The sequence below is a fragment of the Equus quagga genome, chromosome 14 (genome assembly GCF_021613505.1).
Source record: "Equus quagga isolate Etosha38 chromosome 14, UCLA_HA_Equagga_1.0, whole genome shotgun sequence".
Taxonomy (NCBI): domain Eukaryota; kingdom Metazoa; phylum Chordata; class Mammalia; order Perissodactyla; family Equidae; genus Equus; species Equus quagga.
This window is the reverse complement of record NC_060280.1, coordinates 70,762,549-70,789,130: the sequence shown is the minus strand read 5'-3', so window position 1 is coordinate 70,789,130 and position 26,582 is coordinate 70,762,549. Positions and strand designations below refer to the sequence as shown.

Sequence of the window (26,582 nt, the reverse complement as noted above, 5' to 3'; positions counted from 1 at the left end):
TTAAAAATGGCTGTCTTTGTTTTACAAATGTAGTCTTTACAGGACCAAAGGCATGGCTCTAGAAGTTTAAAGTTCACCTGCCCTTTTTGCTAGTCCCCCAAACCTCACCCATTCCTCTCAAAATGCTTGAAAACATCAGGATGTTAGAAACAGAACTGTCCTGGAAATATGTCCCCAAAACTCCATCTTGGAGGAAACTTGGATACCTTCTCTGTACTTTTGTAATGTAGATTTTCTACCCCCATCTTCTCTAGGAACTAAGAGCCATTCCTTGAAATGCAAATGTTTTTCATCAGAAGGAAAAAAAGAGAAGAAATATTTGGAAATTGGGCTAGTGAGAAATCTTATAAATCTTCTCCACAAATATTAGTGACTATGAGGTTTCTGTTTGCATGTCTGCATGTGTATGTTATGGTTATGTGATATGTTTCTACCTTTGGGTGATATTACTAAAATTAATTTGTAAAAGAGCTCTATTTAATTAGGTTAAAGGTCAAGCACTTGTAAGAATTGGGCATTCTATAGTTCTCAGAAATACAGAAACTAACTCAAATGCTTTTCAAGTTTATGTGATCTTGGATAATCTTTGGTAAATATAAGCTAGTTTAATTTAAAAAGACATGTGTTTAAAGTTATTGGAATTCAACATAAAGCAGATAAAAAACATTTATTCCACCTGGGTTTACTAGTTAAATTCATGTTATCTCTGTTGCAAAATTTGTCAGCAAGAAAAATAACTCAGTAAGATGAAACTTTCATAGGTAATCCAAACACAGCTGTTAAGAGCAAGGAAAGTAAATAAATAAAAGTAGGATAAATAATGTTTTAGGTGAACTTTTCAAATAGTTTGCCAAATCTTTTGGGTAACCTGCAACTTTAAAGTTTTGCTAAGTTAAATTAAATAATGGGAACTTTATTGAATATCTAGATTATTCCAAACTTAAAAAAAAACTAAGATTAAATTTTCTTTCACCTGTTAAAAGGACAAAGTTTTTCTTGGACAGGTCTGCTCGTGATAAATGATAATGAAAATAAAGCAAAGATTTTATCTTTTATCAAAATAATTTTCCGTGCTTCTTCTGGTCTTTGATTACTCAGAAAAAAAAATCTTCTTAATATTAAAATAACTATGTTTTGTTAGCAGATAATTATTGCTTCATAATGATCTGTGATCCTATTAAGGAAAGTGTTTTAAAACTTTCTTTTTTTGACATTTTTGACAAACTTCCCAAAATCAGATTCTAAATGAAGTCTTTTTGACCTGGAAGAAACTGTGGGATTTCAAGAGGATCCCTGGAACAGTCTGAAAGATTTGTTAAACTAATTAGGCTTATTTGATATACTAAATTACATAGGAAGCATTGTCAAATAAGGAGATGACTCCTTCAACAAGGTCTTTCTTTGACTTATTTGATTTTGCTTGGTTTGGGTCTTAGAGACCATGGCTCTGAAGTGCACTCCAAGTGTTAGGAATTATCCTGCTTCTTATAATCATAATAATCCTCCTGGCAAATTTTATTTTCTCAAAAACTTTAAATGCATGTTTGCAGCCACTAGCTGCCAAGCAAATGATCTCCCTATGACTGGAATATCAGAAAAGAAGTGAAGAAAATGATCCATTAAAGAGTGTGAACCTGGAACCATGGCTAGTGAATATCACACAGAGAATAAGAAAAAGCCAGGAGAACTACAGAGCAGGAGTTGAGAGTGGCACTAATGCCTTAATTTTTAACCATATCTCTCAGGCCGAGTGTTTTGATTAAAAGAGGAAGATTGTTAAAAAAAAATAATAATAACAGGTCCAAAATGGCCCCCACAACAGCAAACCATGACTTATTCACAGTTTCAATCCCTCTCAGGAATGTGACCTTTAAACAGTCAATCTGGAATTTCCTGAGTTGCACAAGTGAGGGAACGAGCATGATAAAACCCCTGCCATTTCCTTCCGCCAAAAATAAGATGACTTAGCCTGAAGCAATCCTCTCTTTTCTTTCATTAACAACTCCCTTGTCCCACCCTCCTTCCTATAAATACCTTCCATTTTGTACAGCCCCTCAAAGTGCCCTTCTAATTGCTAAATGGAATGTTGCTTGATTCATGAATCATTTAATATAGCCAATTAGGTCTTCACATTTACTCAGCTGAATTTTGTTTTTTAACTAGGGTCTCAGCCAAGAACCTAGAAGTATAGAGGAAAAATTATTTTCTTCTCTCCCACAAGATGTTACATTCAATAGTAAACAGGAAAAAATGAATATCTATGTCTTAGTCCATGTGGGCCGCCATGACAGAATACCATAGAGTGAGTGGCTTAAACAGTAAACATTTATTTCTTACAGTTTTGGAGGCAGGGAAGTCCAAGATCAATGTGCCAGCAGATTCAGCATCCAGTGAGATCTGACTTCCTGGTTCACAGATGGCTGTCTTCTTGCTGTGCCCTCACATGGTGGAAGGGGCAAGGGAGCTCTCTGGGATCTCTTTTTTAAGGGCACTAATCCTATTCATGAGGGATCCATCCTCATGACCTAATCACCTCCCAAAGGCCCCACCCCCTAACACCATTACACTGGGGATTAGGATTTCAACATATGGATTATGGGAGGACACAAACATTCAGTCAAAGCAAACTATGACCAGGAAAGTCCTCTTCAAGATATTTACCTATAGAAACACTCTGCACAAGATATGGACAAGAAAATGGGTACAACTTTTATTACAATGTGAGTTGTAATACTGAAAAATTGAAAACAATTTATCTTTTCAACAGGAATCAAGTGAGTAACTGTAGTTTATACCTGCATGGAATGTTATACAGCAGTTAACATGAATGAATTATATTTTTATGTCTCAATTTGGAAAAATCTAAAAAACAAATTACTGGATAGAAAAAGGCAAAGAGTAAAATAATAATTGGACTAAAATATTATTTATTTAAATTTTAAACACACAAAACCACACTGTATACTATTTATGGATACATACATACATATCTACAAAAATATAAAAATTGATATTTTTATACATAAATATCAGATTGATATTCATTAATTGTTAGAAAGTAGTTCCTCTAGCAAAGGAAGCAGGAAAAGAGTAGAGTTTTAGCACTATCTGCAATGTTCTTTTCTTTTTAAGAGAAAATTATTGCGAGATAATAGAAAATATATGTATTGGTCTCTGCCCCCAGTTCCTGGCAGAGTTTATGAAACCTTTGTAATTTCCTAAGTGATAAAAGTATCTCTTATTCTAATATTTGGTCTCTGACAGCCTCCCTGACACCAGGCTCCTAAAACCCTTGCAATTTCCTAGGCCACAGGAATGTCTTTAGTTCTAATGAGGTGATTTTAGGTGGGCTCCTGGATGGCTCCTGGATGTGGGCTGGTCACCAGAAAGACCAAACCAGAAGTAGAAACTTGGAATTTCTAGCCCCACCCCCATTTTCCAGAGAGGGGAGAGGGGATGGAAATAGAGTTAATAATTTATCATGCCTACATAAGGAATGCTCCATAAAATCCCAATAGCACAGGTTTCAGGGAGCTCCCATGTGGTTGAACACATCCACACGAGGAGGGTGACACACCTCAACTCCACAGGAACAGAAGCTCCTGCTCTGGGAGCCCTCTCAAACCTTGCCCTGTGTGTCTCTTCATCTGACTGTTTAGCTGTATCTGTTATAATATCCTTTAACAAACTGGTAACATAAGTAGCTATTTCCCTGAATTCTGTGAGCCACTCTAGCAAATTAGTCAAATCTGAAGAGGGGTCATGGGAACCTCCAATTTATTGTCAAATCAGACAGAAGTTGTGACTAACTGGGCACCTACTGCTTACAATTAGCATCTGAAGTGGGGAGGGGTCGCAGTCTTGTGGGACTAAGCCCTCAGCCTGTGGAATCTGATGCTATGTCAGGGTAGGTAGAGTCAGAATTGAATTAAATTATAGTACACCCAGCTGGTGTCGTGGAGAATTGCTTGCTGTGAGGAAAAATTTGCACTCATTTGGTAACCAGAAGTGAAGTGTTCTGTGTGACTAGTGTGGGGGATCAGAATTTGCCACCTCAAAATGTGTTTCTTTGGCATGAGGATTAGTTTGGGCTGGTTGCTCTTAAGAAGCTGCAGACATGGGAGAAGCTCTGAATACCAAATAGAAGTATCCCTTTGTGAGAGACATTTACATTTGTAAGGGAAATATCCGTTTGTACAGTTGTCTCCCTCTCTGTACCAGGAAGAGAGGGATGACCTTATTTCCAGAAACTCTTACAAATGGAAGGCCAGGACTTAAATCCTACTTAAATCATAATAACTTTGCTCTTGTTTACTGTGCTTTTTCTGGTAATCTCCCATCACTCACTCTCCCCACCCCTAACATCCTCCTTTGTCTTTAACTAAAGATGGTATTTAAGGTGGCAGCTTTGGCCATTCTGCAAGTTACTCAGCTTTCCTGGGTTTCTCCCATGTATATATGTTATTAAACTTTGTTTGATTTTCTCCTCCTTATTCTGTCTCATGTCAATTTGGTGCTTAGACCAGTCAGAAGGACCTAGACAGTAGAGGAATTGTCTTCGTCTTCTACAGGAGTAAAGGAGAAACAGAGGAAAGCAACACACAGGAGGAAGGACTAGGTTTTTCCATATACAAGAGAGAAAGACATAGGAGTTGGGAAACAGTTTTTCATTACACATATCTAAAGCAAATATGGTAAAATATTAACATCTCTTAAATTGAGTGCCAAATGTATATATATCAGCATTATTTTCTGTGCACTTCTGAATGTCTAAACCACTTTATAATTAATTTTCTAAAAGAACGAGGACAAAATGAATGAATGTAAAAATTGCCAAACATCTTTTGACAAGAACACTTATGAATAGAGATTTGAAATACCATAAGGCTTTAAATATATATATATGTAATATAAAACAGATAAATATATGTTACTGCCACAGGAAAATATAAAGTTAATCAAGGTTACAGAATATAGTCCAGAAACTGGTCCAAGTGTTGACTGGATTGTAAATTTCATAAGAACAGAAATTTTTACCTGTTTTGTTTTTCTGAATTGCAGAACCTAAACAGAGCCTAGAATATAGTAGGTATTCAAAAACGATTTGTTGAATGAAAGAATATTCCTTAACCATGTCATTTTGATAAAATGTAGTATTTCAACTCTATGAAAAATGGCAAATAAATTGTTCAATAAATAAGATTGTAGGATATTCATCTAACAGGAAAAAAGATAATGTTTGCCTAACCCTATATACAAGAAAAATCTAGCATAAATAAAGATGTGAAGATAAAATAAAAGTATAAAAGCATTTCTTAACATTGATAAAGATTAATGTTGGCTATGATATGAGTGAAAAAAACAAATCCAAGTTGCTAGAGAAGATAAGAACTGCTACAGTCTTTTTGCAATGTATTCTGACAGTACGTACTGAATTTGGGCACAAGAATCCCAATCTTGATATTTTGTTTATAAAAATAAAAGATATCAATAATCAAGCATAAATATATAAACATTTTTAACACTTGGAAACAGATAAGCAAATAGCAGAGTATTACATGTTTCATGATCTCATACATTGGTATGTAAATTAATAAGCAAGGCGAAATTTTTGGAAGGATACACCAAGCTGTTAATAGGGATGAGAGCAGTTTTAGGAAAAAAGAAAGACTAAACCAAAATTTAAAAATATGTATGCTACAATGTAATATGAAAATATACAATATAAAATTATGGATAATATTTCTTCAAAATTGTAAGAAATGAATTTGTTTATGGTGAAAAATTAGAAAGTAACATAGAGCAGAGAAAAATCTTGATTTTACTAGAAGATGGGACTGGGGCAGCTTTGTTTTTAGATTTCTATTGTTACTTAAATACTTCTTTCAATAAGGTAACATTAAATAAGGATAAATAAAATATTGAAAGAAGTGTAATGAATTTCAGGTGGGGGAAAACACTGCTAATCAATTCAGGGAAACTAGAAGAGTTAAAGGAAATATTTGATATACCTAGCACCATAAAAATGTAAAACTCCTGCATGGTAAAAGAAAGTACAATCAAAGCCAAAATACAAATGACAGAGTAGGGAAAATATTTACACCATCCATAACAGGAAAAAAGTTAATATTGCTAATATTTTAAAGGCACCTACAAATTAATTAGAAATGAAAGACAATCTAATAGAAAAAAGTGTTCTAGATATATGAATTAGCAAGTCACAGAAGAGAAATTGCAAATGGCCAACAAACATGAAAAGATAGTCATCTTAATTATTAATTAGGGAGATATCAATTGAAACAATAACTTCTCTGCATATCTAATTGGCAAGATTTTCAAAAAATGGATACTACCCAGGATTGGCACTGGTACAGGGAAACTGACACATTTACAAACAGTTCACAAAAATGTGACAGCAGCAGATGGTGGAGCCTCAAAGTATGCACATAAATTTCCCTCAAATCATTTTCTGACTCCTAAAGTGTGTGTGTACACGGCATACTCCAAGAAACCCAGTGAAAAGCAACATCTGGAAGACTGAGAAACAAATTTCAGCTGCTGCTCCTGACAAATGAAAAAAAGTTTGGAGCTTGAATTCTAACTTGATGCTAGAAAGGTTGGTAAACAACTTGGAGTTTCCATTGAAACTAGCAAAGATCCATAACAGAGGATTAAACACTATGGCTAAAGGCTAAGGAGTTGCCCTAAGAATAAGGGTAAAACCAACACAGACTAGCCCTTAAAACATATAAAAACAGGTGCCAGCCCGGTGGCACAGCCGTTAAGTTCGCACATTCCACTTCAGTAGCCCAGGGTTCGCCAGTTCGGATCCCAGGTGCAGACCTACGCACCACTTGACAAGTCATGCTGTGGCAGGCATCCCACATATAAAGTAGAGGAAGATGGGCATAAGTGCTGGCTCAGGGCCAGTCTTCCTCAGCAAAAAAGAGGAGGATTGGCAGCAGATGTTAGCTCATAGCTAATCTTCCTCAAAAAAAAAAAAAGGAAAGAAAGAATATAAAAACAAATCTCCCATGGTTCAAAGTTATTAATCAATAATTTGTCTTCCTGAAGGAACAAAAAAAGAAGCCTTTCCAGAGAAAGATTATAGAATCCAGGGTCTCTATAACTTATTCTGTGGTACACTGTATATATGATAACAATACATGCAAAACTCACTAAATCTGTGAAAAATGTGAACCATGATCAAAAGAAAAAGTAGTCATAGAAACTGACTATACATGAGCAAACACTGACGTTAGCAACAGCTTTAAAACAGATTCTATAATTATATTTTAACTTAAAGAAAAATATGGACATAATGAACAAACAGATGGGGAAATTTCTGCAAAGAAATGGAAATATTCAAAAGAACAAAATGGAAACTCTAGAACTAAAAAGGAAAACGTCTGAAATGAAAAAGTCATTGGGTTTAACAGTAGAATGGAATGGTAGAATAGAGGATCAATGACCCTGAAGACATCAATAGAAATTATTCTATTTTGTGAAATAGATTTTGTTTTCACGTTTAAAAATACAGAACTTTGGTGACCTCTGGAATAATATCAGGCAAATGTGTAATAATTATCCCAATTCCATTTGAATTCCAATATAGATGGACATTCACTATAAAAATGCCAAACAATTTTTAGTCATAAATTTTTTTCTTTTTTTTGAGGAAGATTAGCCCTAAGCTAATATCTGTTGCCAATCCTCCTCATTTTTTTGAGGAAGACTGGCCCTGAGCTAACATCCGTGCCCATCTTCCTCTACTTTATATGTGAGACACCTGCCGCAGGATGGCTTGACAAGCGGTGCATACATCTGCACCCAGGATCTGAACCGGCAAACCTCAGGCTGCTGAAGCAGAATGTGTGAACTTAACCACTGCACTGCCAGGTTGGCCTCTAGTCACAAAATTTTGTTTAAATGACTCCATTGCTAAATATGACACTCTTATTCCACAGGATCTGAGGCATCAAAAATATTTTCAAAGAGAATTTCAGTCTCTCGGTAAATAATGAGGAAGCAAAAAGAAGCGTTTTAAAGTAACGAGACACTTGACCATAGACCCAGTTTCCCTTTCCCAGTCCTTCCTTTTTCTATAATTTTTGGCCATTAAATCGTTGCATGACTTGTTCAGTGATTATAAAAGTTAATGTGAGATTTGTCTAGTTTAGAATGATTAAATGTCTTTGGTGGGGGGAGGTAGAGGATAGAGGAGTTTAAAGTAGTTTCTACCTAAAAACCAATTAACATCTTTGATCGCACCCTTTCCCTCCATTGCAGTCCCCTCCATTTTTTTTCCCTCCTCCTCCTATATATTTCCTCAGAACTTTACCACAGCCTAAAATACTTCTATACACACATACACAGTTGAAGATAAATATAAGGGACCCTTGGTAAAGCTATGTGGTCATTAAAATATTTATTCTGCCCACAGCCTCATATTTTACCTTCCATAACCTTCTTGAGTTCATCACCTTCATGACAAGAGCCCTAGGGCCCTCTCCTTTTCTCCCAATAGTTGCCTATTGTGTACTTTTGAGGAAATGTTTATGCTCTGAGTAAAAAACAGCCCTCCAGAACTCCAGCACCCTCAAAGTCTACAGCTTCAGGATAAGCTGGGATAAGCTTGGCTAAGGCAAGCCTGCCTGCAGCTGTTGGAGAGCCATTCCCAAGAGTTTCTAGGGTTGAAGCCTTTTCCTGCCAAGTTCTCAGGATGTGACTCTTCTCCTGCCAGAACACAAACCCACTGGAAACATCCTCCTACCAGTTTTCACTCCTCTCCACTTTCCCCCAAACCAGCCACTCTTCCCCTCCCTGTAATTTCATCATTCCTTTCTTTTAATGCTTTAGCCAATTTTTAAAATAAGACTTTTTTCAACTTTTTTTAGAGGTATAAATTACTGTGTGGTCATCATAAAAATAATTCTAAAATTAAAAAGGCATGGAAAAGCACTTAACCTCTATTGCCCAGAGACAACTGATTTAAATTTTTTACTGAGTGGTTCCTTTTGGGTTCAAATTCATTGGAAAGTATAATCTCAATAAGTGTGTGAGAGATTAGACAGGCAACAGTTTTGTATCCTGCATGTAGAGCCCTATAGGAAGGCACTAAAATAAAACGAATGAGGGACATATTTTAGACAGAGTTCTGGAAGGCGCCAGGAAACCAGAGTCCTCTTCAGGTCCATCCACTAAATCACTGTACAACATGGACTAAAATCACTTTATCCCCCTGCAATCAGTTTCCTTATATGTATAATGAAGGGGCTAGACTTGAATAACTTTAGGTTTACTTCTTTCTGACATACGTTGTTTATTTTCTTTGTCCCGTTCCAATTTGTATTTGAATTTTCTCTACATTTTGTATTTTCTGACTATTTTTTGTATCTATGTTCTGTTAAGTTAGTAAATTATTCTTCTTATTCTTTGTATCTGCCCAAATATGGTATATAGCATCTGATAGGTACTCAATAAAGGAAGGAAGGATGGAAGGAAAGGAATTCTTAAGAATATTGAAAACAGTTTTTACCCTGTCAAAGAAACACTTAGACAAGAGCCTTTAAAAAACAAAACAAATTTACTTATAAATTTTACTAGAAAGTCTAGACTTTCAAAGAATTAGCTCCTCAAATAAAAAATGGGACAGGTATTTAAAGAAAAAAAATTTACTGAAGTTACCAAGTTTATAGTTAATCTGGTCATAGTGGAAAATGAGAATTTTCTAAAAAAAATTTTAAATCCATGGAAGTCATTGCTACTGAATCAGGTTCATTTTTGCCTGTCTCCCAGAAAGCCAAACATGGAGACAACAAGATTACAGCACAGATCTTGGACCAAAGACTGTCGCGCTAGTGGGGAAACATGTCGAGTTTCTCCAGGGCGCCCCAGGTGACTGTGGGGATCATGTTGTCATAATGAACACAAGGCACATTGCATTTTCTGGAAACAAATGGGAACAAAAAGTGTATTCCTCACATACTGGCTACCCAGGTGGATTGAAACAAGTAACAGCTGCTCAACTTCACCAGAAGGATCCAGTGGCAATTGTAAAACTGGCTATTTATGGCATGCTGCCAAAAAACCTTCACAGAAGAACTATGATGCAGAGGTTGCATCTTTTCCCAGATGAAGACATACCAGAAGATATTCTTAAGAATTTAGTGGAAGAGCTTCCTCAACCTCGGAAAGTACCCAGACGTCTAGATGAGTGCACACAAGAAGAAATAGAGGCTTTCCCAAGAGTGTGGTCTCCACCTGAAGATTATCGGCTATAGAAGAATGAAAGTTGCAGAAAACAACAATGAGGTGATTGAAACTTCTTCCTGGTGAATTTCTCCTAACCTCCGGGGCAGAATGAACCAAGTGTTACATTTTGACCAGAAAGTTGTTATGAGTGCTGACCGTTAGTGGAGAAAGGTCAGGAAGGGATATTCCTCCCATAGGAAATTGCAATAAAATACATTTTATAGAATTAAAAAAAAAAAGATTACAGCAGAGAGATGGTTTTAATCACAGGGCAGCCAAGTGAGGAAGTGGGAGAATGAGTCTCAAATCCACCTCCTTGAAAATGGTGACTTGGGGATATTTACGGGGTAGGAGGGCAAGGTGGTCTGAAATGTGGAGACAGTTGATTGGAGGTGAGGAGAGGTGAGGTAACTGATGATCCCTGAAAGCCTAGTCAAATTTCATGCTTCTTCTTAAAACACATGTTCACAAAATGGTGGCAGCCTCATGATCTGAGGGTGGAGTTTTATCTCCTTGACATCAAAAAGGTCACTTGTCAAGCATTTGTGCAAGCCCAGTTGAAGGGTTGATGATCTCAACCAGACTTAACTGGACAAGTGTCCTAAATCCTGAAAAACAGCTCAAACATCTGGTACCACAGTGATCCAGATGCCAGGGAGATGCTATTGATAGGAACCCAGGGGGAATCAGATGGTATATTGCCTAAGCAGCACAGCCAACAACAGGTAGGTGAACAACTAAAAGCTATAGTTAGTAATTGCAAAAAAATTTTAATTGCTCACTAACTAATCATCAATGGCTGTTTACCAGTTTCATCATCATATATCTTCACACATCAGTGTTGCAAAGGCTAGGAACAAAGTTGCTTTCTTAGGGAGTCAGTAATTTATAGGAACTGCTCAAGGTTTCATTTATTTATTTATTTTAGGGACTAGCACCAAACAGGATGACCTTGTTTGTTCTCTGGGGGGCAGGGAGAGAGGATTGTTTATTTATCTCAGGGCACAGGGTATTGGTGGTGTTGTCTTTGTTCTTGCTGCTGTAAGAGAGGAAGACATTTCCTCTACCCACTCTAGGTCCTTCTGGTCAGACAGCGAATTAAATTCACATGAGACAGAATAACAGGAGAAAATCAAACAAAGCTTTACAACATGTATACATGGGAGAGACCCAGAAAAACTGAGTAACTCACCAAAATGGAAGAGCTCTCACCTTAAATACTATCCTCAGCTAAAGACAAAGGAGGATATTGGGGATGGAAGAGTCAGTTATGGGAGATTATCAGAAAAGCACAGTAAATAAGAGTCAGGTTATTATGCAGATTTAAGTCCTTGCTTTCTGCATTGATAAGAGTTTTTAGAGATAAGGTCATCCCCCTTCTTCCTGGTACAGAGAGGGAGACACCTTTACAGATGGAGATTCCCTTTACAATGTAAATGTCTCTTAACAAAGGGTAATTTCTACTTTTCAGAGTTTCTCTCATGTCTGCAGTTTTCAAAAGTAACCAGCCCAAAATAATCCTCATGCCAAAGAGATATATCTTCGGGAAGCCAATTCCAGTCTCTCACACTGCTGTTGCTGCTATTACTGCCTTTACTCTTGACCATAGAGGTGATGTGTACATTTACCCATAATTTAACAATGAAGGCGACACTTTCAGTCCCACAGCTCTCAAATAGAATAAAATCAAAAAGGGTTAAATGAGCCAGAACAAGTGTACAAAGCAGATTTTTCCTATAAAGATAAAACAAGGAAGCCTTTCAGTAAAGATAGATTTCCCAGGTCATTCTAATTTCCTTTTTCTTTGTTTGAAAACAGTTGAAAATATGAGGCTGAAAGAGAATCCTTCTGTCATGTAAGTCACTTTATTCTCAAATTCATCTGTTTGAAAATTACAAATTAATTGTCAAGATTATAATGTTAAGGAGGCTGGCTCCATGGCCTAGTGGTTAAGTTTGGTGTGCTCTGCTTTGGTGGCCCAGGTCCAGTTCCCGGGTGTGGACCTACACCACTCATCAGTGGCCACGCTGTGGCAGCAACCCAAATTCAAAACAGAGGAAGATTGGCACACATACTAGCTCAGGGCAAATCTTTCTCAGCAAAAAAAAAAAAAAAAAAAAAAAAGGATTATAATGTTAAGTATTCTGTGGACTAATGTAAAAGGCTGTCCCACTTGGAAGGGCATGAGAAGAACTGGGGGTAAAGGGAGATGAAGAGCAGTTGTCACTTCAGTAGAAATAATTTTTCCTTGTACTCACCTACGTTTCCACCTCCACACATTCCTCAGGATCTGGCTTTTTTCAAATCTTATTTTATTTTACTTATTTTTTTTTTGAGACAACTCTGAAAACTTAGCCTAAACTAACTCAGTGTGTTCTCTAGAAATCAGGCTTGTTCTGTCCTACCTTGAGGCCTGGAAGGGATGATGAAGTCAGAGATTTATTTGCCTGAAAACTATTTGGAAGAAATTTGAGAGAAGCTTGAGTTGTTGTAGAGATGTTCATCAAACCAAAGAATGGTTGTTTTTAGTGACCATTACCATGGCCCTGTGTTTGTCCAGGATTGAAATCACCTGGAACACTTGGCACTTTATGTCTGTTTACTAAGCCGTGAAGACCAACGTACAAACAGTGTCACTGGGGAGTTCTTGTGAAGAAAATGAATACTGAGTAGAGTCTTCAAGATTGTAGACTCTTCACACTGGTGAGATATGGCTTGAAGAGGAAGAAGAACTTTTCAAGCAGGGTGTATAGCATGTATCAAAGCTAAATGATGAAGCAAAAATAAACTTTATACGTATGCAAACATTGATGTTAATAATGGTTAAACATTGGCTTTGAGGCCAATAAAAGGAAAAAAACTTTACCTGCTTGAGTCTTGGTTCGCTAAGAAGTTAGGGCTGAAGTTTAATTTAGTTACTAATCTGATAGCAATAAAGCATGAAAAATAGTATAGCCAGGAGTGGTTCCTCAAAAATGTCCTCCAAATTTTTTAAACTATTTCAAGTTCATGGCCTTGTTACCTTTGGATCCCTCTCTCTGCTCTTCATTCACCCTCCACTGTCATCAACTCCGCTTCCTATTTTCTTTAGCTAACTGATAACATCTTCATTAATATGCTTGCAAAGAGTAAAGGTTGCCCTACCCATTTGGCTGTTTGAGTTTAAAGGGGAACTATAGAAGACTCAGAATAATCCAAGACCAAAAATAACTGCTCTCCAATGCTGATTTTTAGGGAGATAACAGAGGTAGATGATTTTGGACAGATGACCTCCTTGTTCCTGCTAAACTTTTATCCTATACAACATTTTATAGTATGACTTAAGGTATCCCTAGGTACCTTTCTATAGGAGAAAACAGTATCTTAGACCATTTTAAGCTATGGATCTGATTCCCACTATTTACAATGATTTTGACGAAGACTACTCTACCTATGCCCAACTTAAAGCACATTCAAACCAAAATTAAAACTTAAAGCAAATTCAAAACAACAAGAAGTGATGATTCAGTACAAAAATGCAAACAGATCATTTTTGCCTACTGTTTACATATCCTAGAATTACACTAGATTTCTATCCTATAAAAATATTCACTTAGGGCCTGGTTTACCACACAATGTTGTTGTGAAATTAACTAGTTATGTAACTTGGAAAATTGGAAATTAAAAGCACAGTACAAATGTTATGAATACTTTGATTTATGTAGATTACTGTGGTTCCAAGCTATTTTACTATATAGATAGTGTGTTAGCTCATATTTATCTTATTTATTTTTTCTACCAGATCCCAGGAAATAAAAGTGATTTGTGGTTATTTATAGGAGAAAGGACAGGCTGGAGTTGTCAATTAACATGTCCTTTGAAGGAATGATAGATGGAACAAAATAACATTTCAGAGGACCCCCAGAGATGAGAATAGACCGTAACAGAGAATTGGAGGCAGGTGATTCTCAGGAACCAAGCAGGTAAGCACTCAGCATCCAGACAGATAATCAACCAGTGGTAAGATTTCCAGTTGCTGGGATGGTGTTGGAGCAAGACTCCAACTCCAGCAGGGGATCTAGGAGAAGGCCAGTTATTACAGAAGTAACTTTGAGTTGGTGGAAGGTTGAGGAATGAAGGAAAAATCCAAGCCACAAGATCCAGGCAAAAGCTCACTCTTCAGAACCGACAGACTAGAAACCCCACCATCTGATCTTAGGTGCTTACTGTCCCCTGCTGCAGGTCAATTTTGCTCAAGGGAACGAGATGAAGAACGTCAACTGAAGAGGATTATCCAGCTATGGCAGAGGCATGCCCAAGCCTGGAATATACCTGGGCCTAACATTTCCTTCTACATGACAGCGCCACTTTGAGGTTCCTTGTGTACTTCTTGTTCTAGAAATGCTTTCTTTTCTTCCAGGAATGCTATTTTTTCAAAACCAAACTCTGAAACCATGTTTTCTGGGTGGAAATTTGTCATTTAGTAGCTATATGGCCTTGATCAAGTTACTTCACCATTCTGTGTCACTTTCCTCATCTATAAAATAGAAATAATAATCGTGACATTACCTCAAGGGTTGTTGTGAAGATTACAAAGACTTAATACTCGTAAGAGCACTTGGAATAGTACCTGGCACACAGTAAGTGCTATGTTTGCTTTGGTTGTCATTACCTTTATTTTCTTTAATTTTAATTTTTATCTTTTTATAGTTAAAAAATATTCTTTATTTTATACCTTGAGAAATTCATAGTTTCTTCTGACTTGGGTCAACTACAATTTTATACTTGAATTTGTCATCTCAGCTGAAGCATTGCAGAACAAAAAACTGACACATCAGAGTAATGCTCTGAATCTGTACTGTGGTAATAACCTGATGTGACTTTTAAAAGGGCTTTGGGAAATTTCCTAACTCCCTTCAGAGTTTGTACACATTTCTCTTCTCTGTACCTTCTAAGTTTTTCAAAACTGAGAAATTTCACCAGCCATTTTTAGGCACCTGAGTTCTGAAACAGAGATGGCATTTCACGTTTTGAAAGCAAGGAAGAACCAAGATTTTTTTCTTAGTGATGGCTGCCCACTGGAAGGAAAATCTACCGAATCATTTTCCTGGTAGCCCATGGCTAAATCTTTTTAATGTTTGTACGATGGATTCAGAATTTGGTGGTAAAGCATATACTTGGGGAGGCCATCTTTAAGAAAAATAATACTAGAGCCAGCCCTGATTGCCTAGTAGTTAAAGTTCGGCTCTCTCACCACTTTGGTAGCCCAGGTTCGTTTCCCGGTCTCAGAACCATGCCACCAGTCTGTCAGTTGCTGTGCTGTGGTGGTGGCTCAGAAAGAAGAACTAGTAGAACTTACAACTAGGATATACAACCACGCAGTGGGGCTTTGGGGAGGAAAAAAAAAAATACTAAAGTACAAATACAGATTAGGTACAAAAACGAATATGTATTTTAAACAAGAGGGAAAAAATCACAATAAATTGCAATTTTAAAAAGTAACAAAATACTATAAATACTACACAATCCAGAAAAATAACACAATATTTTATTAGCTGATGCTTCTCTTATTAGCTGATGTTCCTGTGTTTTTAGTTGCATATTCTTTGATCATAAAACAATGGTTTTATAATATAATTTTCTGTAGAAAGAATGGAATGTTAATTTGATTTCTTCTGTCATGGTTGATTGAAATGTGTTTTTAATTTATGTTTTATAGAAGTCACTTTTAGCTTCACAACATATTATTTGTAATATATAAACATATAGTGTTTTATCAAATTTAAGATACACCTCTAGAGTGCATTTTTAATAGTATATGCTGCGTTACAGAGTATGCACCTGACAATAGAGAATTCCTGCTTTGAATAGGCAGCAATGAAAATGTCCGCTCACAGTTTCAGTTTCACATGACCGACGATGGGAAAAATGTTCACAGACGCACTTCTGGCTTTGTATATTTCTGGCTCTGAACATTTTAAATCTTGCTTCTCTTCCATGACCCACCATTGAAGAAATGTAATTTAAAAAAAAATCTTCCAACACAGAAAACCTCTCCACAAAGGTACTAAGAGAAGAAAATACCTTTATTATTAGATAAACATTATACCAAAACGTGATGAGCATCAGAGGTAATCTGCTAAGAGAGTGCAAAGACAGAAAGAAATCTCACCTTTTATAGAGCCAAGCAGACACAGCCTGTTACAAACATGTTTTCAAGATAAGTAATAGCTAGTCCTCAAGTAACAGGACTAGATAACACCATTTGTGACACATGGTGCATCCTAGATTCATTTGGTAATTGGAGTGACCGTCTGTGCTAGCTGATTGGCTTTATCCTGAAGAAAAACAAATTGCTCATATCTTGATGACAGGAGGTGGTTTTGCAGCTTGGAGCAAGGTGCCCATGGAGGCCCCCACTCTCCCACAGAGACTGAGATAGGGTGCTACCTCCCTTGACGTTTACATTTCAAAGAGACGGCTCCCAGGTCCTTGAGAAAGACATTTCTGGGCCATAAAGCTGGCAAGAGGCTTATTTAGCTTCTCAAAAAATTTACACTCATTTCAAAAGAAAGAACTTACAAGCGTTCAAATGTAAGCACTCTAAGAAAGTGGAGAAAGAAGTCTCTTCCCTTATTTTCAACAAGGAGAATTAAGACTCTTATTTTTTACTTTTATTTGTCTTTACACCACATACTTCAGTGCTTTCTGGAGTCTCTCCAGGAAAATCTCTAGTCCTGTTCTTTCAGGTCATAACATCCAGGTGAGTCAGTCTGGTGAATATTTCTAGAAACAATTCCTAGGGCTATTTGGTTCCCTGATGACAAAGTTCTTCCATTTAACCCTGGGCCTCTCATTCCCAGAGCACTCCAGGGGAAAACATCAGGGAGATGGGGAAAAGATCACAGGGCCAGGAGAGTGGATAAGCATAGCTCTACCCTGTACCTGGAACATCCCTGTCTGCTCTAAAATTGTCCCACTGCTAAGCCAATCCCACCTTACACATGGTGATTTTTCTCTCAGAATTTCCAAAGTGCTTTCCTGAAATTCACTCGATTCAGGGACCACCTCAACTTCCAAATATATTTGTAAGTATTTCAATTATGAATGGGTTTTAAGTTGTTTCCCATTGGAGCTCCCAGACCTGAATTACATCAAGATATATGATATAGCAATCTGATTTAAATGCTCAAATATTACAAGATTGATGAGAAGTTTGCTGAATATTATATAACAAAAGGATGGTGTAACCAAAACATATAGTTCAGTAGGATGTTATTATCTTATTCCACACATGGACCTAAAGAATTCTCATTTAAACAAGATATCTAATTGAATATATTTTGGTTATTACTAGGACTGGCTAACTTTACACACACAAAAAGGATAAGTTAATGAGATTCTCCCCTCAAGAGTAAAAGACAAGAGGAAAGAGAAAGGAGACAGAGAAGACAAGAGGATATAATGTCATAAAAGGCAGAAGAGAAGACAGTTCCAAAAAGGAAGTAGTCAGTGGTATCGACTACTACAGATTCACTTTTTAAAAAGCACTAGGAAAATCCCATTGGATTTGCAAGATTAGCAGAAAATTTAAGAATGATCTCAGTAGAAACATCCTTCCAAAATGAAGGGCATATAAATAGATTTCAAAGAAAGAAAAACCGGAGAAAAATTTTTGCTATCAGACGTTCACTGCAAGTAATATTAAAAATTAACTCGGAATGGATCACAGACCTTAACATCTAAAAGAAAACATAGAGAAAATCTTCACACTCTTAGAGTAGGTGAAGATTTCTTAGGATGAAAAAAAAATGAACTATAAGAAGAAGAAAAAAATGATAAATCAGATTTCAAAAATTAAAAACTTCTGTATATCAAATTATATTGAAAGAAAAATCAATAGTAAGCCACAGACTGGGAAAAAACATTCTCAACTTTTTTATCTGACAAAGAACTCACATCTAGAATAAAAAATTTTTATGACAATAATAAAATGAAAATCTAATTTTTTAAATGGACAAAAGATTTAAACTACTTCTTCATAAGAAATGATATATGAACATCATAAACATATGAAAATTTGCTCAATATAACTAGTCATCACAGAAATGCAAATCAAATTAACAATGATAAAATCCTACCCCTACTTTAACTAATTTTTTTAATTGACAATAACAGATGCTGGTGAAATGTGGAGCAACTAGAACTCCCATGCATTTGTTGCTGGGACTGTAAAATGGTGCAACCTCATTGGAGAACAGTTTGACTCTTTCTTAAAAAATTAAATGTACACTTATCTCATACTCAGGAAACTCCCTCTTAGACGTTTACCCAAAATAAATAAAAACATATGCCCACAAAAATGTTCCTACATGAGTGTTCACAACAGCTCTATTTTTAACACTCAAACTGAAACAACCTGAAAGCTCAACTAGTAAATGAATAAGTAAGGTGTGGTACATTCATTCAATGGGATACTACTCAGCAATTAGAAGGAATGAACTTTTTATAGTCAATGATATGGAGGAATCTCAAAAATATTTTTCTAAGTGAAAGCATCCAGACACCAAAGAGTATATATGCTGTATGATTTCATTCATTTAAAATCTTACAACAGTCAAGACTAATCTATAGACATAGAAATCAGATCAGTGGTTTTTGGGGTAGGAGAAGGGGTATTGAGGTAGACTAATGTAAAATGGGCACAAAGTAACTTTTTGGAGTACTGAGAAACATTCTAAATCTTAATTGGAATGGTGGCTATATGAGTGTATTCATCTGTCAAAACTCATTGAACTGTATACTTAAAATGACTACATTTTATTCAATGTAAATTATACCTCATTGAAGGTTGTTCTTTTAAAGTTACAATTCCAACTCTATTTTTCTGTTTTGCAGAGTCTCCACCAACTCTCCAGACAATCCTCAACATTTTAGCCCTATCTTTTCATTTATCACCATAGGATAGTTCACAAGAAAAAGAAACACAATTATATTTTGTTCGTGCTTGTATTCCTGCATACTCGATCATTTTTCATATTATTAATTAAATTTCCTACCCTTGATTCAATTCAATTCGTTAGAGAATTGCACTTAATTATTGAGACACTGATTTCCCCTCTAGGAGGAACTGAGAAATTCAAGACCTAAAACTCATAAAAGCACGGCTTCTCAGACTTTGATTAATTATCTCAGGAGTGCAGGGATGATTGGTACCAATTAGAATTTAGAAAACTGCAAATTCCTCAGCTTGACTTACGAATAAACTTTTAGTGAGACCTTCCTTGTCTCCTGGGAGTCTCTGGAGCACATCCATGGAGACTGATGTCCCAGAGGAAGCTATGAAAGTGCCCCACTAACAAATCGTTATTTTGAGAGAAGAAATCTTGACCTAGTGTGAACTGACAAACTAATCACTTTCAATACAATTCTCCTAAACACTGAAGAAATCCTGCCATTTCTTGAAGGCGTTGCGAGTAGAATTCAGCAATGTCTAAGAGCACTTGCCTAAAACTCTAGAGAGATTCATTTTCCTTGTGCAAAAAGAAGGAAAATTTCCTGGTTCAATGAGACTGTCTTTATAACCAGTCTCTCCTTCTCTTTAGTCCACTAGCAGACAAGGTCACATCACAGGACCGGAAGTGTTTCCCTGGGATTCATTAGTGCTGTGAGTATTGCTTTGCCACAGAGAGGGAAAGGGTACTATTTTGGATACAGTTTTGCTCGTCTCTAAAATGAATAGATACAGCTAGCCTTGATGTCTTGAAGCCTCAAAATAAATTCCAATAAATGAATTTCAGTCTCATGTAGACAAGCAATAACAGTGACTTAGACTTGGACCTTCCTAAATCAAAGCGGTCTTTATTCACTGCATCCTACCCAGCACCATCAGTCCAGGGGATGATTTTCAAACTGCTTGTCTTTATTTGCATTCCAGGTTAGCACAGTCCCCCAGTTAGTGATTCTTGACGCACTTCCCTTTGTGGAGCCTATAGTATGTATTCTGGGTCTCACTGCTTTAAGGTTCTACACCATTGGGCACCTTCCAATTTACTACATGATCAAAGCCTTTAAAAATTGAAATTGGCCCCTATCAACAATTAAAAAACAAAACATATAAATGAACAGAATAAAACTTTTTTTTAAAAAAAGGGACATACAACCCTTGGCCCAAATCCAGAAAAAAAATTAATACTTTTCTCTTTTTTTCTTCTTTTAAGACTATGAAAAGTTTAAGAAAAATGAAAGATCCTTTATTGCAACAACATAGCTCAGAAAAAATTATTCAACTCCATCTCAAACCATTGAGCATTAAATGGATTAAGAAAGCTATCTGTACTCAGGGTAGTCTGGAGAAGCTGGAAGAATAACCAGAACACAGGAGAAACACATATCCCTGATTAGAGAAAGATGGAGCAGAAAGGTTTGCACGCAGGAGAACTTACATAAAGAAAAGCTGGGAGCAGCAGCAGACTTGGAGACACATGATTCAGCAAACAGTCCCGATTATTACATGTCGCCAGCATTTGAAACCTAACAGTAGCGTTTTATAAACATATGCATGGGTCAGACTACATAAACTTAGAGGTAACTGGGGACACAGTGTTAACAAGTCATCCATTTATATAATCAGTCAGAAAATATCTTTCAAGGGCTTATTTTGCGAGAGCCTATGCTTAGCCCTGCAGACACTATTGCTGCCTTCAAGGGCCTTGGCATATATAGAGGAAACGAAGCAAACAGTAAATACAATGCTGTAAGTGTTCAGATATAGATATGCATAGGCTGTTAGGGAAGCATAGAGGAGTAACACCTTAACTAACTAGAGAGAGGAAGTCAGGGAAGGCTTCCTATGAGGTGGCTCCTCAGCTGAGATCTAGAAATCAGATAGGATTTAGCCAAACAATGGAGAGATTGGGGAAAGGTATTCTAGGCAAAGGGAACAGCATGCATAACGATCAGGAGATAAGAGAGAGGGTGGCACCTTCAGGGAACTAGAGCAGGGGTCAGCAAACTGTTTTTGTGGGGCCTGACAGTAAATATTTTAGGCTGTGGGGGCCACATAGTCTCTGTTGCAACTACTCAACTCTGCCATTGTAGCACAAAAGCAGCCACAGACAATATGTAAATGAATTAGTGTGGTTCCAGTAAAATTTGATTTACAAAAACAGGATCATAGTTTGCCAAACTCTGAACGTGGGTAATTCAATAAGTATGGAGCATAGAATAGGGAAGAAAGAAGGAAGAGTGGCAGAAGATCAGACTGGAAGATCAGGTAGGTAAGACCAGATCATCAATGACCCTGAGTGCCATGGTGAGGAGTTTGAATGTGACACTCAAGGTTCGGAGGAGAGACGTGATCAGAATTGTGTTTTAGAATGACCATCCTTGCTACAGTTTGAAATGGATAGGAAAGAGTATGGCAGGTCAGGAGACAGGGAGTCCAGTCAGGAGGCTGTACCCCGATCCTGGTGAAAGATAATGGCATGAACAAATGAACAAAAGCAGCTTAGATGAGATGGAAAGAAGAGAACAGACTGAAAAGTGAGCAAGGAGGCGAAATTAACAGGGCTAGGTATATGATTGATATGGGGAAATAAGGAGGAACACCATATGACTGTATGCATTATGACTTTTATAAAGAAAAAAATGCCTAGAGTATACAATTAAATTGGTTGAGTATATAGACTGCAGTATTTAATTCAATACTTTAACTCTATAACCTTAGCTTCCTAAGGTTACTTTCCTGTGTTCCTCGGAATATTGCTTTTACCTGCTAACTCAAGACATCTAACCTCCCTCAAAACCCCACAAAACTTCACTTGTGCTCACAACCCAGTCCAGTCAGCTGTCCAGACAGCTACCGCTGGGTCCTGCCACTTTTCTCTTGCTCTGCATCCCCTCCACTGGGCACTGCTGCCACTTCTGCTGGCATTATTTCTGCTGACACCATTGCTGCTACTCCTGGGTCCTCACGGTGCCAAATCCAAGCCATGTTCCTTGCAAAAGTAGAGAGAATCTGTCTCTCGCTATATGAGCCTCACTTTGTCGCCTGGAGCAATGCTGTCTGTGACCAGGGTCTCAAAACAGCTCACTCAGTCGCCACTGGCAGCCCCTTCCTCCAGAAAGATAAGTGTGTACATGTGTCAGGGAGGCAGGCTGACGGCATATTTTCCTCACATGTGCGTACATACATACACATTTGCCCCATGTTGGCAAACTTCCTGATCCAAGATTCTCCCCTCCAAAAATCTCATGAATCCGTCTTGTAAACTGACTCACAGGAGGCCTGCCCCACCTGTTAGCTTATCAGAAGAGCCTGGACAAGCGTGACTCCCAGCTTCAGCTCAAGTAGAACTCTCGGATCTAGTTCTGTTTCACAAACATTAGGTTCTTGTCTGGAATGCATTTCCACTCCCTACCTGGCTCTCTTTTCCTCTTGAACTCCGCTAGGACTCAGCTTAGGCATCTCCTTCTCTGGAAAACCTTCTTTAACCCCTACATAGGCTGGGTAAGGGGTCCCTTCTGGGTGTTCCCAAAATAATCTGTGCATAACTCTATACTTCCACTCTCTGGGTTATACTGTAATTATTCTATATGGCCTCTCTTCCTACCTGAATGATAAGGTCCTTAATCCCCTAGCAGGACTTGGAACACAGTAAGATCTCAGCAAATGCTTATGGAATAAATAGGTCTAATTCTCCAAATTGTGGAACGTGTAGCCCTTAGAATTTTTGAATTGGCCAGGAAAGACTGCCACTCTCCTCTGCATGGGGACTGAAGATATGTCTATTTCTACCCTATTTAGAGAGACCAAGCTCATGGCCAGTTATATTGGCCATTAGTACAAAATTCAAATACTTCTCTGAGTCTTATAGTTTCATGGAAAAGAAGTGGTGCTTGTGACATTATAGACAAAAAAAATAATAATCCTTTCTGGGTCTAGAAAAGAGATGGAAAGGAATGGAAGTATTTTTCTCGCCTAAGCTTCCAGAGAATTAGTGTTCTCTCCTATGGGGATAGAATTAAGCAACATATCAGTGAACTGTGAGCTGCCTCTCTCGTGCTAAGTGTCCTATATACTTTGAAAATGGTGCAATTAATTTCACAGGAATTTATCTTACCCATTGCAAAGAAGAACCATATAGAAGAATATCCTCAATAAGATAGGAAGTAGTTTTACTATTTTCTAGTGAATTTTAGTAGAAGAGAAAGTTCTCAGCCTATGAATTTGCACACACAAATGGGAATGCTTTACTTGTATGGAAAGATACTTAGTCACAAAGGAAGGTTTTGATAGGAATGTGCTTTCCAGGATTTACAACTTCATTATTCTTAGCATTTGCTAGGCTTTTCCCCTTTTTAGGTTAGCGTCTACAGATCTTTATCCAATATACTTTTATGAAGCACTTCTATAGATTATGCCCTGATTCAGCTGGTCTTGTAATTTTGAATTAAAAGTTAGCATATTTCCCTACTTGCTGAGCAATTTTATCCATTTAGTTTTCAATGTTTCTCTAGTCTACTTTAAAAAAATGTCTGAATTAGATTTTGGAAGTGGATTCTTCAAAAAAACATGTTTTACTATCTAAATTGTATCTCACCACTAATGAGTAACAAAGATTTTTAGTTATATAAATACACACATACATATGTGTGTATAAAATCAGCTTTCTTAAATATATCTGTAATATAAGTCAAGAATTTTCTTTCAGAATACAACATGAGAGTGTGGATTAACTTCTTATGAGCCCACAGCTGGACTTATGTAGATATACCACTGGACACATTGTTCATTTTAAATAATCATATGGATTATTGACAGATAAACCATTATATTATGATGATTATTCTCATAGTTGTATAAGGATGAAAAAATACTTTTTTACTCATCAGGTGACTCAGTACTTTCAAAGTCCACTTAAAAGCTGATTTAGGGGCTGGTCCCATGGCTTAGTGGTTAAGTTCAGCGCACTCTACTTCAGCGTCCAGGCCCAGTTCCCAGGCATGGACCTACACCACTCATCAGTGGCCGTGCTGTGGTGGCAACCCACATACAAAAGAGAGGAAGATTGGCACAGATGTTAGCTCAGGGCAAATCTTCCTCAGCAAAAAAAAAATTAAGCTAGTTTAGCTGACAAAGGAACAAGCCAAATCATGAGTAAGGAAGGAGACCTGGATGTTGTCAACCTTTAAAAAGAGAAACCAGTTTAACAGGCAGAGCATTTATTTGGGATCAAAGAATTGCAATTCAGGGAGCACAGATTCAGGTAGAAACTCAAATGGTGTCCCACTTACAGGTTAAAAGCAAAGGGTTTTTATGAGAAAAGGAAGGGGATAATTACGTGAAAAGAGGAGGAAAAAAGAAAAAAATTTCTATGAGTATTAATAAGCTAAGTTGTCCCTGGCTATACATAACTGATTACTGATCCTATCTTAAAATGAAAAGTCCATCATCTTCAGTCTTGTGATGAAGATGTCCATTTCTCTGCTAACTTCTCAAACAATTAGTTGTACAACAATGGTGGTTTTATCCCAGTCCACAGGTTTGACCTGGTCCAAGGTTCAGGATAGCAAGGCAGTTTCTATGGAAGGGTAGCTCTGACTCCATTTTAAAATGGCTCCACTGAAGTCAAGTTTGACAGTGTGTGTGTATCTGTGACGGAGAGGGAGTACCCTGAAGGGCCTTAAGAATAGAATCAGAATCCTCCAGCTTTTTTTTTAATCAAACTATATTTGAATGTGGGATTCTAAGAAGCTACTTTCTTGCCTGTTTTTCTAGAGTATCAGGGACATGAGAAATGGCACGGCAATCACAGAGTTCATCCTCCTAGGCTTTCCTGGTATCCAAGGACTACAAATCCCTCTCTTTATTGTCATCTTTTTCATCTACATATTAACTCTTGCAGGCAATGGGCTTATTATTGCCATTGTCTGGGCTGAGCCCAGCCTACAAATTCCAATGTACTTCTTTCTTTGCAACTTGTCCTTCCTAGAGATCTGGTACACCACTACTGTCATCCCCAAACTGCTGGAAACTTTTGTGGTGGCAAGAACAGCTATCTGCACCCCCTGCTGCCTGCTGCAGGCCTTCTTTCACTTCTTCTTGGGCACCACTGAGTTCTTCATCCTCACTGTCATGTCTTTTGACCGTTACCTGGCCATCTGCAAGCCCCTTCGCTACTCCACCATCATGACCAGCAATCTCTGCCTGCAGCTGGCCCTCAGCTCCTGGACGGTGGGCTTCAGCATTGTCTTTTGTCAGATGCTGCTGCTCATCCAGCTGCCGTTCTGTGGCGACAATATCATCAATCATTTCTACTGTGATGTTGGTCCCATTTTGAAAGCAGCCTGTGCAGACACAAGAATTTTGGAGCTCTTGGGTCTCATAGTAACCATCCTGGTGATCCCAGGGTCACTCATCTTCACTATGATTTCTTATATCTATATCCTGTCCACCATCCTACGGATTCCTTCAGCCACTGGCCGGCAGAAGGCGTTCTCTACCTGCGCCTCTCACCTGACAGTTGTCTCCCTGCTCTATGGAGCTGTTTTGTTCATGTACCTGAGACCCACAGCGCACTCCTCCTTTAAGATTAATAAGGTGGTATCAGTGCTAAATACTATCTTCACACCCCTTCTGAATCCCTTCATTTATACAATTAGAAACAAGGAGGTGAAGGGAGCCCTAAGGAAGGCAATGACTTGTCCAAACACTCGTCATCCAGAGTAAAACACACAACACATCAAAATGCACTTAATGCAGGTACAAAAATTAAATGTGAGAGAGGATTGTGGAGGAGATAAAGATGTGAAAGTAAACTGTGATGGTCGGGGTCCCTTATAAGAATTTGTTACATATAAATGGAACAGGAGGCCTTCTTGAAGAGGAGAAATGACCTAATTCTCCAATAAGGAAACCCCAGAATCCCTTCAGAGGCATGAGGTAGAACTCTGCACTTTCTCAATTCTAAACTGAAAAATGTAGTATTAAATGGAAAGTAGTAAACCACTACAGTCAGAGACAACTCTCAGTAACTTTTCAAAAAAATGTAAGAAATCCTGCTCCCTCTTTGTTTATAATAACCTCCTTTGCCTCATCTCCTTGTCAAAGGTATAAGGCATCCCACACCTCATTTCCTCAGGACTTATTTTCTTCATAGTTGAAGTCCCCTGAAGTTTCCTAGTCAATTCTAATGGTCTTTCAAAAATTTTGGGGGGTGGGGGGTATGGGGGGGTGGAGATTAGCCCTGAGCTAACATCTACCGCCAATCCTCCTCTTTTTGCTGAGGAAGACTGGCCCTAAGCTAACATCCATGCCCATCTTCATCTAGTTTATATGTGGGACA

The 26,582-nt window shown here is 37.6% G+C and overlaps 2 protein-coding genes across 2 annotated transcripts; both read left to right on the top strand.

Annotated features, from left to right (window-relative positions):
* Positions 1-9,903: 9,903 nt before the first annotated feature.
* On the top strand, positions 9,904-10,348 carry LOC124225734 (39S ribosomal protein L13, mitochondrial-like). The gene has a single exon (XM_046638367.1). It carries the CDS (start codon positions 9,924-9,926, stop codon positions 10,281-10,283), a length of 360 nt encoding a protein of 119 aa, XP_046494323.1. The 5' UTR covers positions 9,904-9,923; the 3' UTR covers positions 10,284-10,348.
* Positions 10,349-24,986: 14,638 nt separating this feature from the next.
* Positions 24,987-25,966, top strand: LOC124251953 (olfactory receptor 6X1). The gene has a single exon (XM_046684960.1). It carries the CDS (start codon positions 25,028-25,030, stop codon positions 25,964-25,966), a length of 939 nt encoding a protein of 312 aa, XP_046540916.1. The 5' UTR covers positions 24,987-25,027.
* The last annotated feature ends 616 nt before the right edge of the window (positions 25,967-26,582 follow it).

Excerpts from the sequence above, each read along its gene's own strand:
- LOC124251953 (XM_046684960.1), top strand. The coding sequence starts at position 25,028 with ATGAGAAATGGCACGGCAATCACAGAGTTCATCCTCCTAGGCTTTCCT.
- LOC124225734 (XM_046638367.1), top strand. The coding sequence starts at position 9,924 with ATGAACACAAGGCACATTGCATTTTCTGGAAACAAATGGGAACAAAAA.